Raw genomic sequence first — 17,515 nt, 5'->3', positions numbered from 1 at the left:
TTGATTTGGCTTCATGTTCCTCTGGGGTTGAGAAGTCTGGGCCAATCCAGGCCTTGTACATTTTGACAACATTCAGCCTGTCAGCATTTTCAGTTGACAGGTGGATGCGCCTATTTGTTATTATGTCCCCAGTGGCACCAAAAACCCACGGAATCAACATAAGCAGGGAGGAAGCAGTGACTTCAGCCTGCGAGAATCAGATTCGCCTCAACTCTGTGTAAAATAAAAATAAAGATGCATTCATACAATGGGAGAAAGGCCCAAATGCACCTCTTGTGTGAATAAATAGACAAAGGAGTTGTGGTGGTCTTTCCCCGAGATGGGTTGGAGAAGTTTCTCCCACATAGTTCATGAATTTTCATTGTCAAAGGCCTCCAAGGAGATAAAAAAAATGTTTTGAAGCCCTGAGATGGCAAAGGAGGAACTGCTGCCCCCCTTAGCTGGAGCAAAATCAGAGTCGGATGCTTGAAGGTCATTGTTGTACCAGCTGTACCCTGAGTTGTTGCCCCAAATCCGGGTCTCCTTGTTTGCCACAGAAGTCCCACCGCTTCTAAATGTAAATGTTTTCTGAGGCCCTACTCCATATGCGTTCCAGGGTGAATTGCAATCCCTCCTTTCAGTTTTTGATAGGCCTTGTACTTAGTGCATAGGCTTCACCAGTCTAGGAGTCGCGCTCCTTACAAATGGGAAAAAAAGTTCAGAAATCTCATGAACACAATTTCTTTTATTTTCCTAACTGAAATGTAAAACTTCTGCATTTTTCAAAGGAGGAGGATGTCAATTCTTTCAGTGTTTTTGCAGCATTTTTCACCATTAAAAAGAAATCAGAAAGTGCAAAAAACACCATGTGTGAACATAGCCTAAGGAGTGGAGGATGTGATTTTTCTCTCTTCTTAATTTTGCCGTATATATAAGTCATTATACAGGAAATATTGTTTCCTAACATTTTTTTCCTGTAAAATCTGTTTTATCTTCAGTTTTGTATGCTTTATTGTCAGTCGGTAAAAGTGGTGTAATACTCTGACAACAGCGACCAGGGAGTCAGAGAGGTGTCCTGGCATCTTCACCATGCAGTTGCCATTCCATTTGAGCACTTTTTTTTCCATCCATTTCAGCGATTTTACTACCCTTCATGTCTGTTTTTTCCTGGCTGCACGGATGACAAGAGCCAATACAAGTCAATGGGTCCGTGTCAATACATACAGCACACGGATGACATCCATGTGCCGTCAGTGTGACACGTACCAGAATTAATTGCATTCAAGAAATTACTGATTTTTATATGTTAAAGATGTGCACAGATAATATATATCTTTCAGATATATAATTTGTGATTTACATGTGTAACTTATTGTACAACTTTCTATTAACCTAATAAATAGATAAGTAAATTAAAAAAGTGACGTGGGGTACCCCCGTTTTTGGTAACCAGAAAAGGTAAAGTAGACAGCTGAGAGCTGGTATTATCAGGCTGGGAAGATCCATGGTTATTGGACCATTTCCAGCCTAAAATACCAGTCCACAGCCTCCCCAGAAGTGGCACATCACATTAGATGATTCAATGCTGCACTGATGCTTTGGAAATTGGGGTAATGGTGCTTGAGGCTGATGTCAGCTGTGAAGTGTTTTTGGACGCTGTTGTAGTAGAAGTACTAACCAAGGACACAGACTGATATGATTATATGAAAACTAAAAGCCCCATATATAGCACAAATGAGGCCGTGATGCCACAGTCAGGCATCAGGGTTCATTCAGCTATACTCCATAAAATGCCACAAAGCAATGGAGAAACTGGAATATACAGTATATAATATTCAGTCTCTATGGCGGCAAGGTATTTCCCCTTGATAAAGCTACTGAACGGTATGTGAAACGCGCGTCGGGACTGTCTCTGGGGACCCAGTCTCCCCCCAATACCTTCTACCCTCCACGCACTGATTTTGGGTCAGATATATTCCAACATATGCTCACATTGCTTGTGTCACTTGACTTTATAGCCTTTTATAAGCATACATGCTGTATGATGATGTATGGAATTATCTTTACCTGAGAATTACCCTTACTTTGGGGTTCTCTTGAGATATATGTGTGTCTATTTTGCTTAGCCCTAAATTAGGATACTTGTTGAGGTCATGAGATACTATTACTCCCCAAAGATTATGTAGCACTAGACACTTTATAAATTGGTGCAGGAGGGTTATATTCCCTCAACCTTTGTCCTGTTTGTATCTAACTTTTTTCTACTGTTCTACGTTTTTTACTATCTTTTGTCTAATAAAATATTATATATTGTTCATATACTGTATACTCCAGTTTCTCCTTTGTTTCATGACACGATTATATGGATGATAAAGGTAATTCAGTGGGTTGTCAAAATGGTATGGGGTAATTCTGTGTTGATGTGACTATTGGTATGGGGTAATTCTGTGTTGATGTGACTGCTGGTATGGGGTAATCAAGTGTTGATGTGACTATTGGTATGGGGTAATCAAGTGTTGATGTGACTATTGGTATGGGGTAATTCTGTGTTGATGTGTCTCTTGGTATGGGGAAATTCTGTGTTGATGTTACTAAAGGGAACAGATGCAAAGAGTAACCACTGTGTAGTTAATATGCTTCGGACTCTCTCCTTTGAGCTTTATTGTTTGCTATAATTCTGCTCAGGATTATCTAGTCATATCACCATCTCTGGGACAAATAAAATCTGGGAATTGTAACACAAGATTTGCATCCATCAACCAAATCTGATCTGTAATAAATAGGCTAGTACAACTTTGATATTGATTTTAATTTTGCATAGGTTATCGAGAACTCCTGTAACATATTTTATAATGTATGCATAAAGCATCACTTACTTGCCGAACAGCAAAATTCCCTGGTGATCCAGAAAACCTCTCAGTAAGCATAGGCCTTAAATCAGTTTTCCACATTTGAGAAATGTCCGTTTGGGATAGAACACGTCGCACATCAGCTGTGCGCAAGACCAGGGGGCGATGTGAATTCTGCAAATAAAAAATAATGAAATAAAACAATTATATGCTATTTAATAGTCAGAAAAAACAATACGTTAGCCTTTAATATCTAATCTCTATAGTCCAATAAATACCCAACTCATTTATACAACTACTAAGTTATCGTTAGTTAAGTGGGAACTGTACTTTCAACAAACTTTTCATTAATTGAAAGTACAAGCAAATATAAGAAACTTTGCAATATATCTAATCACAGAATTATGACCCTTTCCCTGCATCCTAAATTCACCATCCACACTGAAAAAAAAAACACTCAACTCCTGCTTACTCAACACAAGAGGTACTGCCAGCATGGTAATGTCATATTAAACTCTATGGAGAGGGGAAGGTGAGAGAAGAGCAGAGTGAGAAAACGGGCAGATGGAGAGGGCAGATGGAGAGACTTACAGATCATGCTGAGCATTTAACCAAGTATTAAACCTCACCCACGAGGTAGATTCACATCTACACTGCTCAAAACTGCGGTGTAATGCCGTCCATGCTGCTTCTATTTGTCTGTCTACTAAAAACTAAGGGCATATCGTTGTGTACTGTTCATGGATGACATCATAGCAGATCGTCTCCCAACACCATCGAGCAACTCTATTCTGGTGCATACATTATCTATATCTGGTCTCTGGGGGAGATGGTAACAACTGATCGATGGAGACTCTAGGTTTCGGACCTCACCAATATTATTCTGATAATCTTAACCCAACCTTAAGATAGGTAATCAATCCCTTTAACAACCCCTTTAAATCCTTTCCCAAAATGCAGAGTAGTTCACATTTTATTATGGAAGTCAGTATGATTATGGTAATCAATCATTTTGTAATTCATCTGTTGCTTATCCTGTAACAATCAATTACAGCAGGATATGAACGATGGAAGACAAGTATAAGGGTATGTTCACTCACTTTGAAGAGATTTTTGATATCCTTTTTTGCCATGTAGTTTATTGCAGCCTTTTGCCTTGACAGAGTCAAATTCCAAGTGCAGTGAAATTGCAAAAAAAGTGCAATACCACAGATGTTTTTTTTTTTGTTTTTTTTACCTCGTTCACTGAATGCTAAAACGGATCTGCCATTATTATTCTCCAGGTTATTACGAGTTCGTAGACACCAAACATGTACAGGTTCTTTTTAATTTAAGTGGTGAAAAAAAAATCCAAAGTTTGATAAAAAAAAAAATGGTGCCATTTTCCGAGACCCGTAGCGTCTCCATTTTTCGGTATCTGGAGCTGGGTGAGGGCTTATTTTTTGCGCCGGGCTGACGTTTTTATTAATACCATTTTGGGGTAGATCCGATGTTTTGATCGCCCGTTATTGCATTGTATTGCAATGTTGCGGCGACCAAAAAAACGTAATTCTGGCGTTTAGAATTTTTTTCTCATTACGCCGTTTACCAATCGGATTAATTCTTTTTTGATATTGATAGATCGGGCGATTCTGAACGCGGCAACACCAAACATGTGTATGTGGGGTTTATTTTTTATTTTATTTTGAATGGGGCAAAAGGGGGTGATTTAAACTTTTATATTTTTTTAATATTTTTAAAAACATTTTTTTTAAACTTTTTTCTTGCTTCTATAGTCTCCATAGGAAAGTAGAAGCAGCAACTGTCCGATCGCCTCTGCTACACACAGATGATCAGCAGATCACCTGTATGTAGCAGAAATGCTCCTGTACTATGAGCGCCGACCACTAGGTGGCGCTCATAGTAATCTTTACATGACAACCACTGGTGTCTGCTGCAGACCCAGGGTTGTCATGACCACCCATCAGTGACCCGCGATCACAAGACGGGGTCACCGATGGGCGGGGCTTAGGACGTGCTTCCCGGAAGCGCGAGTTAAATGCCGCTGTCAGAGATTGACAGCGGCATTTAACTGGTTAACAGCCGCGGGTGGATCGCGATTCCACCCGTGGCTGTTGCGGGCACGTCAGCTGTCATAATCAGTTGACATGTGCCCGATTCAGTGCGGGCTCAGCGCCGGAGCCCTCACTGAACCGGGGGTGCTGGCCTGGGGCGTACTAATACGCCCTGGGCCAGTAAGGGGTTAAGGGGTTAATTTAGGCATTTTGAATTTTCTTCTTTTACACTGTTTACTGATCGGGTTAATTATTTTATATTTTGATAGATCAGACTTTTCTGAACACGGCGAGACCACATATGTGTATTCTTTTTATTTTCTTTATTGTTATTGGGGGAAAAGGGGTGTGATTTGAACTTTTTGTTTTTATTTTTCTCATCATTTTTTTTTTTAGTTTTTACTGTTCTTGTTAGTTCCCTTAGGGGATTGAAGCTGCGATCAACTGATCACTTGTGATACTGTATACTTGTACTTGTATATACTGTTTATACAATAATATACAGTAATACAGTTTAGTATATAGTAAAAATCACGGTCTTTGAAGCCTGGCCACATGCTGAGTTTCAAAGGAGATTTGTAATGACAAGCACGGAGGTCTTCAACAGATTCTCTGCTGCCGTAGCAACCCATCAGCGACCTGCAATCACGTCACGAGCATTCTGATGGGTGCTGACGCGCCCCTGGCTGTTAACCGGTTTCTGACATTGTGCGTATTGATACGTCACTGGGCCTTATGGACCAGGTACGTATTATTACATACAGGCGATCGCACCCGCACACAGGCTGTGCTGGCGTGTCTGCCGCTGGGTGTCAGCTGATTCTGACAGCTGACACCCGGCACTCAGTGCCAGGAGCGGTGCCCGCACTGCTCCCGGCACTTTGACCCCCTGAATGCTGCAATCACTGTGATCGCAGCATTTAGCGAGTGAGTAGAGGGACAGAAGCCACCCTGCTCTTGGATGGGAGACCCCACGCTGTCAGCGCAGAGTCCCGATCATTGCCATGGTGACCCGATGTCATCAGACCCCAGAGGTTAGTTTGATCATGCGCAGTACATGTTCAAGCTAACTTGTGTCAACAGGGCTGACATTTTAAAGGTATAGCAGTGATCCTGCACTGCTATACTTTATAACTGAGATCAGCCTGCAAAAAGTGAAAGTCCCATAGTGGGACTAAGTATAAAAAAGTAAAAAAAAGTTGTAAAAATAATAAATATATATATATTATTGTACCAATAAATAAATATTATTATGAAAAAATAAATAAATAAAAGTATACATATTTGGTATCGCCGCGTCCGGAACGACCTGACCTATAAAACTGCCCTACTAGTTAACACCCCTTTAGTGAACACAGTAAAAAAATAAAAATAAAAAACGAAGCAAAAAAAGGTGCTTTATCATCATACCATCGAACAATATGTGAAATAAAACGCGATCAAGACGAATGTAAATAAAAATGGTACCGCTGAAAACGTTATCTGGTTCCGCAAAATACAAGCCGCCATACAGCTCCATCAGCCAAAAAATAAAAAAATTATAGCTCTCAGAATAAAAGCGATGCAAAAAAAAATATTTTTTCTATAAAATAGTTTTTATTGTGTTAAAGCGCCAAAACATAAAAAAAACTATATAAATGTAGTATTGCTGTAAAAGTATTGACCCGAAGAATAAAGCTGCCTTATCAATTTTACCACACACGGAACAACATAAAAAAAAACAAAAAAAACAATTCCTGAATTGTTGTTTTTTGTTTAAAAATTGGAATAGAAAGAGATCTATTCCCTAAAATGATACCAATAAAAACGTCAACTTGTCCCGCAAAAAACAAGCCCTTATATGACTCTGTCGGCTGAAATATGGAAAAATTATAGCTCTCAAAATATGGCAATACAAAAACTAGTCTTTGCAAAGAAAAAAGCGTCTTTTAGTGTGTGACAGCTGCCAAACATAAAAACCCAATATAAATCTGGTATCGCTGTAATCGCACCGACAAGAAGAATAAAGTATAATCACTTAAACCGCACGAGGAACAGCGTAAAAAATAAATAAAATCATTTCTTCACCTGCTGCTGAATTGTTCATTTTGCCTCCCAAAGATCTCAGTAAGGATCAGCTCACATTTATCCTGCGCTCTGCGCTGAGCACTTACACCGGGGTTTCTGTGTAAATCTCTGAAATACGTGATTCAGACGGAACCCCCAGTGGAAGATTCCCTGTAATGAGGCAGATGGAGGCACCGTGGACGCCGTCTGGCCTGTGATCCCACAGTGTCCGTCTTTTTATTAGCCGTGCATAAAAGTGCCCTCGGCCACAGTTTTGTGAACCTCTGAAAAAAAGGACACCACTAAACAGAGGCCGGACGGAGTCCAGAGCAACTCTGCCGCCTCATTATAGTGAATGTATCCCTCGGGATAGGGTTGTGTTAGGGTTAGTATTAGGGCTGTGTTAGGGTTAGTGTTTGGGTTAGGGTTGTGTTAGGATTAGGGTTATGTTAGGGTTGTGTTAGGGTTAGGATTAGGGTTCTGTTAGGGTTGTATTAGATTTGTGTTGGGTTAGGGATTTTTTTGAAAAGTAAAGAAAAAAAAATGGTGACGATATTGCAACTAGTGTTGAGCGCAAGTGCTCGCTACTTGAGTTTGCTCAGGTATGCACCAAGTATCACGGGTGCTCGAGTGACATGCTCGAGTCTCCGCCCCATATGTTTTGCTACTGTTATACAGCCAAAAAAAAAAGCAGGGATAGCCTGCCATACACAAGCAATCCCCGCATGTTTTTTATTGGGTGTCTAACAACCGTTAAACATGAAGAGCGGGGACTCGAGCATGTCACTCTAGTACCCGCGATACTTGGTGCATACCCGAGTACCCAATGCAAACTCAAGTAGCGAGTACTTGCGCTCAAGACTAATGACAACATATTCAATATGATGACCTAATGTTATCAAATTTTGTGTCGTACCTCTGGGTTCAAAATGTTCACTATACCCCTTGATAAAATCGTTGAGGGGTGTAGTTTCCAAAATGGGGTCACTTGTGGGGGGTTTCCACTGTTTAGGCACATCAGGGGCTCCCCAAACGCAGCATGGCATTCAAAAAGTCAAATGGTGCTCCTTCTCTTCCAAACCTTGCCGTGCACCAAACAGTGGTTTTCCTCCACATATGGGGAATCGGCATACTCAGGAGAAATTGCACAACAAATGGTATGGTGCAATTTCTCCTGTCACCCTTATGAAAACGAAAAATTGGGGCTGAAAAACATTTTTGTAGGAAAAATGTGAAAATTTTATTTTTACAGCTCGATGTTATAAACTTCAGTGAAGCACCTGGGGGTTCAAGGTGTTCACCACACATCTAGATAAGTTCCCTGAGGGGTCTAGTTTTCAAAATGGTATCACTTGTGGGTGGCTTCCACTGTTTAGGCACAACAGGGGCTTCCAAACGCGACATGGCGTCCGCTAATTATTGAAGCAAATTTTACATTCAAAAAGTCAAATGGCGCTCCTTCCCTTCCGAACCCTGCCGTGCGACCAAACAGGGGTTTTCCCTCACATATGGGGTATCGGCTTACTCAGGAGAAATTGCACAACAAATTGAATGGTGCAAATTCTCCTGTTACCCTTATGAAAATGCAAAATTGGGGGCTGAAAAACATTTTTGTGGGAAAAATATGAAAATTAGATTTTTACGGCTCAATGTTATAAACATCTGTGAAGCACCTGGGGGTGTGCCCAAACAGTGGTAAAGTAACATTTTTGTGAAAAAGGTTAAATGTTAATTTTTAATTTTTTTCTTCCATATTCCAAAAATTCATGTGAAGAACCTGAACGGTTAATAAACTTCTTGAATGTGGTTTTTGAGCACCTTGCATTTTTTAGAATGGTGTCACTTTTTGGTATTTTCTGTCATAAAGGCCCCTCAAAGTCACTTCAAATGTGATGTGGTCCCTAAAAATATGGTTTTGTAAATTTTGTGGGAAAAATTAGAAATCGCTGGTCAACTTTTAACCCTTATAACTTCCTAACAAAAAAAATGTTGGTTCCAAAATTGTGCTGATGTAAAGTAGACATGTGGGAAATATTATTTATTAACTATTTTGTGTGAAATATCTCTCTGATCTCTCTGATTTAAGGGCATGAAAATTAAAATTTTTAAAATTGCAAAATTTTCTGATTTTTTCTGAAGCGGTGTCCTGTCACTCACTGAGCGCAGCTTCAGAGCCGCTCATTCTATCCGGCTCCTCAGCAGCAGGGGTCCCATGGATTACAGTGGGGGACACCTAGGAGAGGTGAGTACATGGATTTTATTATTTTATTCTTATTTTTACAGGACACCGGGAGTAGACTACCACTACCCTCATCATGGTCCCTGCTGGTGCGGATCACAGCACCGGCAGGGAACCATGATGAGGGCAGTGCTCAGCACCGGCACTTGGGAACAGCGCCATTCCGAGGCGCCGGTACATGTCACACGGATGTCATCCGTGTGGTACATTTTGCAGACTTGTCTCCGTGTGGAGCACACTGCGTGTGTCAGTGTCTCCGGTACGTGTGGAAACTGTCACCACTCGTACCAGAGATACTGACGTGTGAAAGAGCCCTAAGAGTGGTCGTGAATTGTAAAAATTGGCCTGGTCATTAATGTGCAAACCACCTTCGGGGGTAAAGGGGTTAAAACAAGTGCCAACCAATCATGAAACAGCAAGGAAAACACTGGTGTGCAGTAATTTTAAGTACAAAAGACCAAAGCCAATATAAACAAATAAATATTAGCATTAGAATTAAATATTCATGATACATATATAGCATTTCATTGAAGGAACCCGTGATTAAATTAATATATGAACATAGTGTCATTCCTGAAATTCATTCCCCGCGGTTGCTTCGTATCCAACTCTATTATCCAAAATGTTTCTTAAGCAACAGTTTTTTCCTTCAATTACCACTTCTATCAGGACACTTAACACTCTCGATTCCAATAAATGTAAGATCATTAATATTTTCTCCATGCGCTTCCAAAATTTTTTTGGAAACTCCTGAATATGTTTCACTGTGGGTCAGCGGTTTACTTGGCACAGCAACTCCCTATTGTGAATGGTTGTAATCATTGGACAAACACGGTGAGGCTTTAAACTTTTTTCCTTTCATGCCCCAACCCCACATTATTAAATCATTCTTGTGGGAGAATTATTTAGAGCAAAAAGCAACTGCAGCTCAGATGAAATGTTAGAAATGGAGTCCACTTTTGAACAGTAAAGATTGAGTGCTAGAGGATATCCTTGGTGGATGCTTTATAGAGCCAGTCATATAGTTATCCAAAATAAAAAGAAGAAATCAAATCTTACACTAAAGTGGGTTTATAGATAGATTTTTTGTATGTGCCCATGTTAAGTATCTGCAGCAGAAGTTTCTGCACCAAAACGGCTGCACCCAAACGCTGCAGTTTACTGTCGCAGCAAAATAAATGAGATTCCTGATGTCTCAAGCACACGTTGCTTATTTTTTCCTTGCAGATCTGAAGCAGTTTCAAATATGCAGCATGTCAGTTATTTCAGCGTTTTTGCATTGTGCGTATTTTACTTAGTTTTTTTCCTGCCAAGAGATGTGTTTTTAGTGCAAATATTTCTGCTGCAAATACTTAGGGTATGTGCATGCGTTAACTGTCAAACAATGGTGACAAATTTAATATGGTTAAATAATTCTAAAGTATTTTCCAGTTTAAACGAAGATCCTGAATTATGATCCATTTTGAACAATGGATCCAGGGTTGTATTAAGGAAAGCTGTTGCCATGGGTAATGGCTTATTTCCAAACTTATATATTCCATATATGCCCACTAAAACATGCTTATGTGATGTTTTTTTCAGATGTGGAAAAAATCCTTGCAAATATACTAAAAAAGCAAGGAATTTTGGGATTCTCAAAAAATAATTGCTTAATTTATATTACCTGCAATACACCTGACATAATAAATATGATTGAATGCACAGAATGTAATCTTATGTATATAGGATATAATATGTATTTTACGAGGACGTGTTGTAAAACACCTGACTGATATCTATCTAATAATAAATTTAATAGGTCTAATGTAGCAAAATATTTTACTGACATCCATCAGAATAAAATGAATAGCTGCTGCGCGTTTGGTATTGATCCAGTTAAAAAACATGCCCAGGGGGGTGATACCAGGATCACTTGCTTACACGCAAGGTTAGGATTAATTTTAAGTTGTGAGATCACACATTGTTATTGAACTAGTGGTATGGATTACTATGATGAATTGTGTTTTTAATGTTGTATTTATTTTGTTTTCTGTTTATTGCCAGTTAACTTGTAATTAGTATTTTGCAGACCATTTTGTATTCCTGTTCTAAATCGTATTCTATGATTAAGAATGTATGAAGTACTCGAAACATGTCACTTTTAGGCTATGTGCCCACGATGCAGAAATGCTCAGGATTTTTCCTGAGCGTTTCTGCATCTCCCTGGCAGAAAAAACGCATGCGGATTGTACATTCGGATTGTACATGCGGATTGTACATGCGGATTGTACATGCGTTTTCCTGCCAGGGACATGCGGATGTGAAGCGTTCTTCACTTGCATTTCCGCATGCGGGTTGACAAGCGCTTTCCAAGCGATTTTAGCATCACTTGGAAAGTGCTTGACAACTTGGTCACACTATATAAATCCATGCAAACGGCATGGATTTATATAGTGTGACCCGAGAGAATGTCAAAAAATAAAAAAATAAATCTATACTTACCTTCCGATGGCCCCTGGAGTCTTGCTTCACCATCCCGGCTGCCGGCAGCGGTACACTGAAGGACCTGCTGACGTCAGCGTTGCGTGACCCGTGAAATGACTATGACGTCAGCGCAGGTCCTTCAGTCCATCGCGAACTGCCGGCAAGCAAGGAGGAGTACATCGGGGGCCGCCAGAAGGTAAGTATATATTTATTTTTTATTTTATTCTTTTTCTTACAGTTTTCTATGGTACCCAGGTCCGGAGGAGAGTCTCCTCTTCTCTAGACCTGGGTACCACATTAGAACGCATGGAATGCGCATCTACATATACAGTGATGTGCAATCCATGCGGTCTAATGCAAGTCAATGGCGGCGAAAACGCAGCACTTCCGCAAAATAATTGGTAGTGCTGCGTTTTTTTTCCGCAATGATAATCCGCAGCGGAAATTTCCGCAGCATGTGCACAGCACATGCGGATTATCATTGGGGAACATGGCAGGCCTTCAACCATGCATTTTTTAAGCGTTTCTGCAGCATTTTTGCCGCTGCGGAAACGCTTAAAAAACGCATCGTGGGCACACAGCCTTAAGGTGTGTTCATACTAGCTAATAACACAGCCAAGTGCTATCCAACGTTTTATCAGATAGCACTTGGCCCAATGTTATACTATGGAGTGTAACATACCTGGTGGCGGGCTTGCATGGTGCACCATCTCTCACTATGCAAGATCGCAAACTTGATCTTCAGTCCAGTCTGCTAGTCTGGCTTCTATTCATGCTGTCTGTTTGTCTCTGTTCTGACTGCTTAGGGCGGCGGCTCGGTTACTTCCTGTTTCTTGTAGCTGCTGTGGGCACACCCCTAATGCGTCCTCAGCCTATTGCTGTCTGTCACTGGATATTTAAACCAGCTCCACCTGGAAGCTGGTGCCTGAGCAACTCTAACATTCAGTGTGCTCCTTGACTCTGAATGTGCCAGGTCCTGTTTTGTTCTTGCCTGTCCGCCAACCTGGGGGCTGTATTCTCAGGCCTGTCTGAACTATCTCCTAGCCTGTTGTCTGTCCGCCTTCCTGGAGGCTGTATTTGCAGGCCAGTCTGAATACGCTCCTAGCCTGTTCGTCCCGCCTTCTGGGGGCCGCATACCCAGACCCGCTCCTGTATCTCGCTGCAGTGTCAGTTCCTGTCTCAACACTCAGTTCCTGTCTGAACACTCTCCTAGTCTGTTACCTGTTTTTCTCTATGTCCGTACCTTCCCTTTTTCTGCAGAGTCTGAACCTGCACCTAACTCCTACTCGTCGTCGCTGTACTTCCGTTTGTAAGTTTAGAGTCCACTCGCTACTTCATTGCAAGTATCTTGTGTGTATCTGTATTTCCCTTCCAGTCTGTTCCATTTGAACTGAGCCCTGTCCCCTCTGCTCTGCCTTTGCTCACCGCTCCGGCGGTTTATCTCTGCTCTGCCTTACTCATCGCTCCGGCGGTTCCTGCCCGCTCTGCCTTGCTCACCACTCCGGCGGTTTTTCTCTGCTTTGCCTTACTCACCGCTCCGGCGGTTCCTGCCTGCTCTGCCTTGCTCACCGCTCCGGCGGTTTCTGCCCGCTCTACCTTGCTCACCGCTCCAGAGGTTCCTGCCTGCTCTGCCTTGCTCACCGCTACGGCGGTTCCTGCCTGCTCTGCCTTGCTCACCGCTCCGGCGGTTCCTGCCTGCTCTGCCTTGCTCACCGCTCCAGCGGTTCCTGCCTGCTCAGCCTTGCTCACTGCTCCGGCGGTTCCAGCCTGCTCTGCCTTGCTCACCGCTACGGCGGTTTCTCCCATCTCTGCTTGCTCACCGCTCTGGCGGTACCTCTCTGCTCTGCTTGTCTACCGCATCTGCGGTTCTGTTCCTGAATCCCAGTCTGTACTGGACCCTATCCAGCCTGTGCTCCAACCTGCTAGTACATCTCCGTCAGCACGCCAGCCGTACTTGTCAGTACCCTCCTGTCTGCACTCCAGCCGTGCCTGCCAGTGCCCACCTGTCTGCATGCCAGCCGTGCCTGCCAATACCCACCTGTCTGTGTGCCAGCCTAACCTGCCTGTTCCTGTATTCCCCGGTGTGGGTCAACAGCCGTGTCCGGGGTCTGGCCTGGAGTAGCACCTGGTCCCTCTGCTCGGTTCCTCCCTGGTGCACAGCGTCGTTAGCCGTTGTGCGACCTTGATCGGATCTGGCTGATACTTAGTTACGCCCCTCCAGGCACTCTCCGGTTCATGGCACAGTGGAATCACTAAATCACGCACACGCCAGTCAGCCCGGGCGTGTGCATAACATGGAGCTGTGCCGACCAGAGCTTTTTTACACATTCCTATTACATCCGATAGCACTGTTCTACAGTCAAATTACTTCAGAGACATAATCAGTTGAAATGAACTAATTTTGTTGTGCTGAAAACGAACATAATGCTTAAATTTGCTGATTGGCTCAAATTTTCAAGATCCAGAGGCAGTTGTAATTACTTATGATACTTTTCATGCAGGGTTATAGAAAAATTGCGTCTTTATTATTTCATCTTCATTATTGCATTGTTAGTAGCTAGTCTTTTCATGATATATTTACTCTACTGAGCCTTCAATATTCTACCATCTCGTGGTGACTAATCAAAAACCGCTAACTCAGCTCCGATGGTATAATCATAATTACAGTTATAAATATACAGTTTTAGGATTTTTTAGCTTAGGTTCTTAGCATATTGACATGTTTCTGTTTTTTTCAGATATGCCTTGTTCTTGCATTAACAAAGCAGAAAGTTTTTGCTACATATGCGGAAAAGTCACTTTTGCATCACATAGGCGAATCTTGACTACCATGATAAGGAAAGCCTACAACCTTTATTTTGGCTGCAGAATAGGCGCTCAGGACAAGAGTTGGGCTCCACACATATGCTGCAATAGATGGGCATCACATCTTACCCAATGGTTGCAAGGGAAGAGGCAATCTATGCCATTTGCAGTCCCAATCATCAGGAAAGAGCCAACCAATCGCACTACCAATTGCTATTTCTGCATAGTGCCCCCCATTAGGAAAGGAGTTTCAAGGAAGAAGTGGACTTTACAGTATCCAAACATTCCATCTGAAATATGCCCAGTACCACATACAGAAGAATTGATGGTTCTAAAAGCATCAGAAACATTTTCAGTTGAGTCAAGTGAGGAAGAAGAGGGCGCTTGGTGTCATGAATCATCTTCCTCTCACGACCCAGACTTTCTGTGAGCAACCTCAACTGAACCACACCTTATAACACAAAGTGACCTGAGATTGCGATCCCCAAGAGTAAGGCTGAGCTCTTAGGTTCCAGGTACCGCAGTGGAAACTCCTAGCGGGCGATGTTCGATTTCTTTGTCCGCAACCGTGATAAAGATCTTGTCCAATTCTTCTTCATGGATGGCGATCTTGTGGCATGCAACAATATCAACAGTTTAATGAAAGCTCTAAAGAGAAGACATAATCCACAGGAATGGAGACTCTTCATTGATTCGTCCAAAACAAGCCTAAAAGCCGTCTTGTAGCACAATGGCAATGCGCTAACTTCAATTGCAGTTGGTTATGAAACAAACCTATGATGTGCGAGAGAATCGAATCACACTACGATGCCACTCTGCTCAAACTCTTACAATTTGATCCAAGTGACTTTAGCATAATTTGTCCGATTCTCTTGCATGAGTGAATTGACGGCAGTTTGAGCGAGCCCTCACTCTGATGCTCTGCATGATGGATTTTAATTACTAAATTGGAAATAAAGACAATTTTGTATCCTTATGCTGTAATTTAAATTCCTTTTATTGGAATTTGTTAGGTTAACATCGTAAGCCATGTCCATGTAGGATTTCTCAGAGGTGAGTTGCTGCACTAATCTCCATTTTGCTACAGCATGATGTTGGGGCTGAAAACTTGATTCCAGTGATGTCACTTACTGGGCTGTGTTTTATCACTAGTAGACTAACAGCCTCATGCCATGTAGTCCTAGTCCTCCTGCTGTATTTAACCCTGCCCCCACTACAGATTACATGCTTACTGACAGTGTACAGTGGACATATAAAGCTGCAAATCAATGGTGTGGGCAGGGCTATATAGAGCTCATCATTCAGAGAAGTGCTAGATCTGCAGCAGATTAAACTGTGATTTTATCAAAATTGACACAAACAGCCCAGTAAAAGATACATCACTGGAATCAGGGTCTATGTCCCTGAATCATACTGCCCTCAGAACACAGAGCAAAAACCTGGTGACAGATCCCTTCTAAACTCACCCTGAAGCTAAAATTTTCCTTAATTGGGTGAAGTCCTCATGACTACATGACCAAGCCAAATTTTACAATTCTGACCCCTGTCACTTTATCAGCTAATAACTCTGGAACATTTCAACGGATCCCCCTGATTCTGAGATTGCTTTTTCGTGACATATTGTACTTCATGATTGTGGTAAAACTTGTTCGATATGTCTTGCGCTTATTTGTGGAAAAAAAATGGAAATTTGGCGAACATTTTTATGGCCTTAAATCAAAGAGTTATATCACACAAAATAGATAATAAATAACATTTCCCACATGTCTACTTTACATCAAAACAATGTTTTAAACATTTTTTTAGATAAGGGTTAAAAGTTGAGCAGCAATCATCCAATAAAATTTACAAAATCTTTTACAAAAATTTTTTTACAGACCACATCATATTTGATGTGACTTTTTTGTTGGGTCTATATGACAGAAAATACGCAAAAGTGACACCATTCTAAAAACTGCACTCCTCAAGGTGCTCAAAACCACATTCAAGAAGTTTATTAACCCTTCAGGTGTTTCACAGGAATTAATGGAATGTGGAAGGAAAAATGAACATTTAACTTTTTTACACCAAAATTTTACTTTAGACCCAAAATTTTTATTTTCACAAAATGTGTTGTACAGTTTCTCCTGAGTATGCCGATACCCAATATGTGGGGAAAAACCACTGTTTGGGCGCACTGCAGGGTTCAGAAGGGAAGGAGCGCCATTTCACATTTTGAATGTAAAGTTTGTCTGAATAATTAGCAGACGCCATGTTGCGTTTGGAGAGCCCCTGATGTGCCTGACCAATGGAAACTCCTCACAAGTGACACCATTTTGGAAACTAGACCCCTCAGGGAACTTATCTAGATGTGTGGGGAGCACTTTGAACCCCCAGGTGCTTTTACATAAGTTTATAACGTTGAGCCGTGAAAATAAAAATATCATATTTTTCCTACAAAAATGTTTTTTAGCCCTACATTTTGCATTTTCAGAAGGGTAACAGGAGAAATTGCACCATATAATTTGTTGAGCAATTTCTCCTGAGTACGCCGATACCACATGTGTAGTCAAAAACTAGTTTTGATGCATAGTGCGACACTCAGAAGAGAAGAGAAATTTTAGCGCATGTAAATTTGAAGTATGAAATATAAACAGAAATACTGCTGTAGAAAATAGAAATAAATGAGAAATCTTAGCGCATAAATTGGCCAATTCATGCGTACCTGACAGCCGCGGTAAGGCGTTTCTCGATGTCAGGACCTAACAATGTGAATTCCTTTCTAAGGGACATCCGTCTGCTTATATGTGGGAAAGTAAGATCCTACTGCAATTAAAACCACCTGCGGCATCAGGGTGGAGTGCTCAGGCAGCGTTGCAGAGTGCTACTTTGTTTGTTTATTGTATATGGAGGTAGCTTCCCCTAGTAAGCACCTGTTCACACCTATTTCTTGTATTGGAAGTGCCGACAGTTTTTTTTTTACTCAGAAGAGAAGAAGCGCCATATTGGAGTTCATATTTTGCTGGACTGGTTTGAGGGTGCCATGTCGCATTGGCAGAGCACCTGAGGTGCCAGAACAGCAGAACCACCCCATAAGAGAC

At 41.6% G+C, this 17,515-nt stretch overlaps 1 protein-coding gene across 1 annotated transcript in view; it reads right to left on the bottom strand.

Annotated features, from left to right (window-relative positions):
* The window catches only part of QPCT (glutaminyl-peptide cyclotransferase), a 268,592-nt gene that overhangs the window by 135,596 nt on the left and 115,481 nt on the right, over positions 1-17,515 (bottom strand). Inside the window, exon 2 of the mRNA XM_073671463.1 lies at positions 2,856-3,002. Coding sequence (XP_073527564.1) covers positions 2,856-3,002 — 147 coding nt within the window. The remainder of the gene's footprint in view (positions 1-2,855; positions 3,003-17,515) is intronic.

The sequence above is a fragment of the Phyllobates terribilis genome, unplaced genomic scaffold, assembly GCF_046119375.1.
Source record: "Phyllobates terribilis strain yellow unplaced genomic scaffold, ASM4611937v1 Scaffold_3__8_contigs__length_932513732, whole genome shotgun sequence".
Taxonomy (NCBI): domain Eukaryota; kingdom Metazoa; phylum Chordata; class Amphibia; order Anura; family Dendrobatidae; genus Phyllobates; species Phyllobates terribilis.
This window is presented reverse-complemented; position numbering and strand designations above follow the sequence as displayed.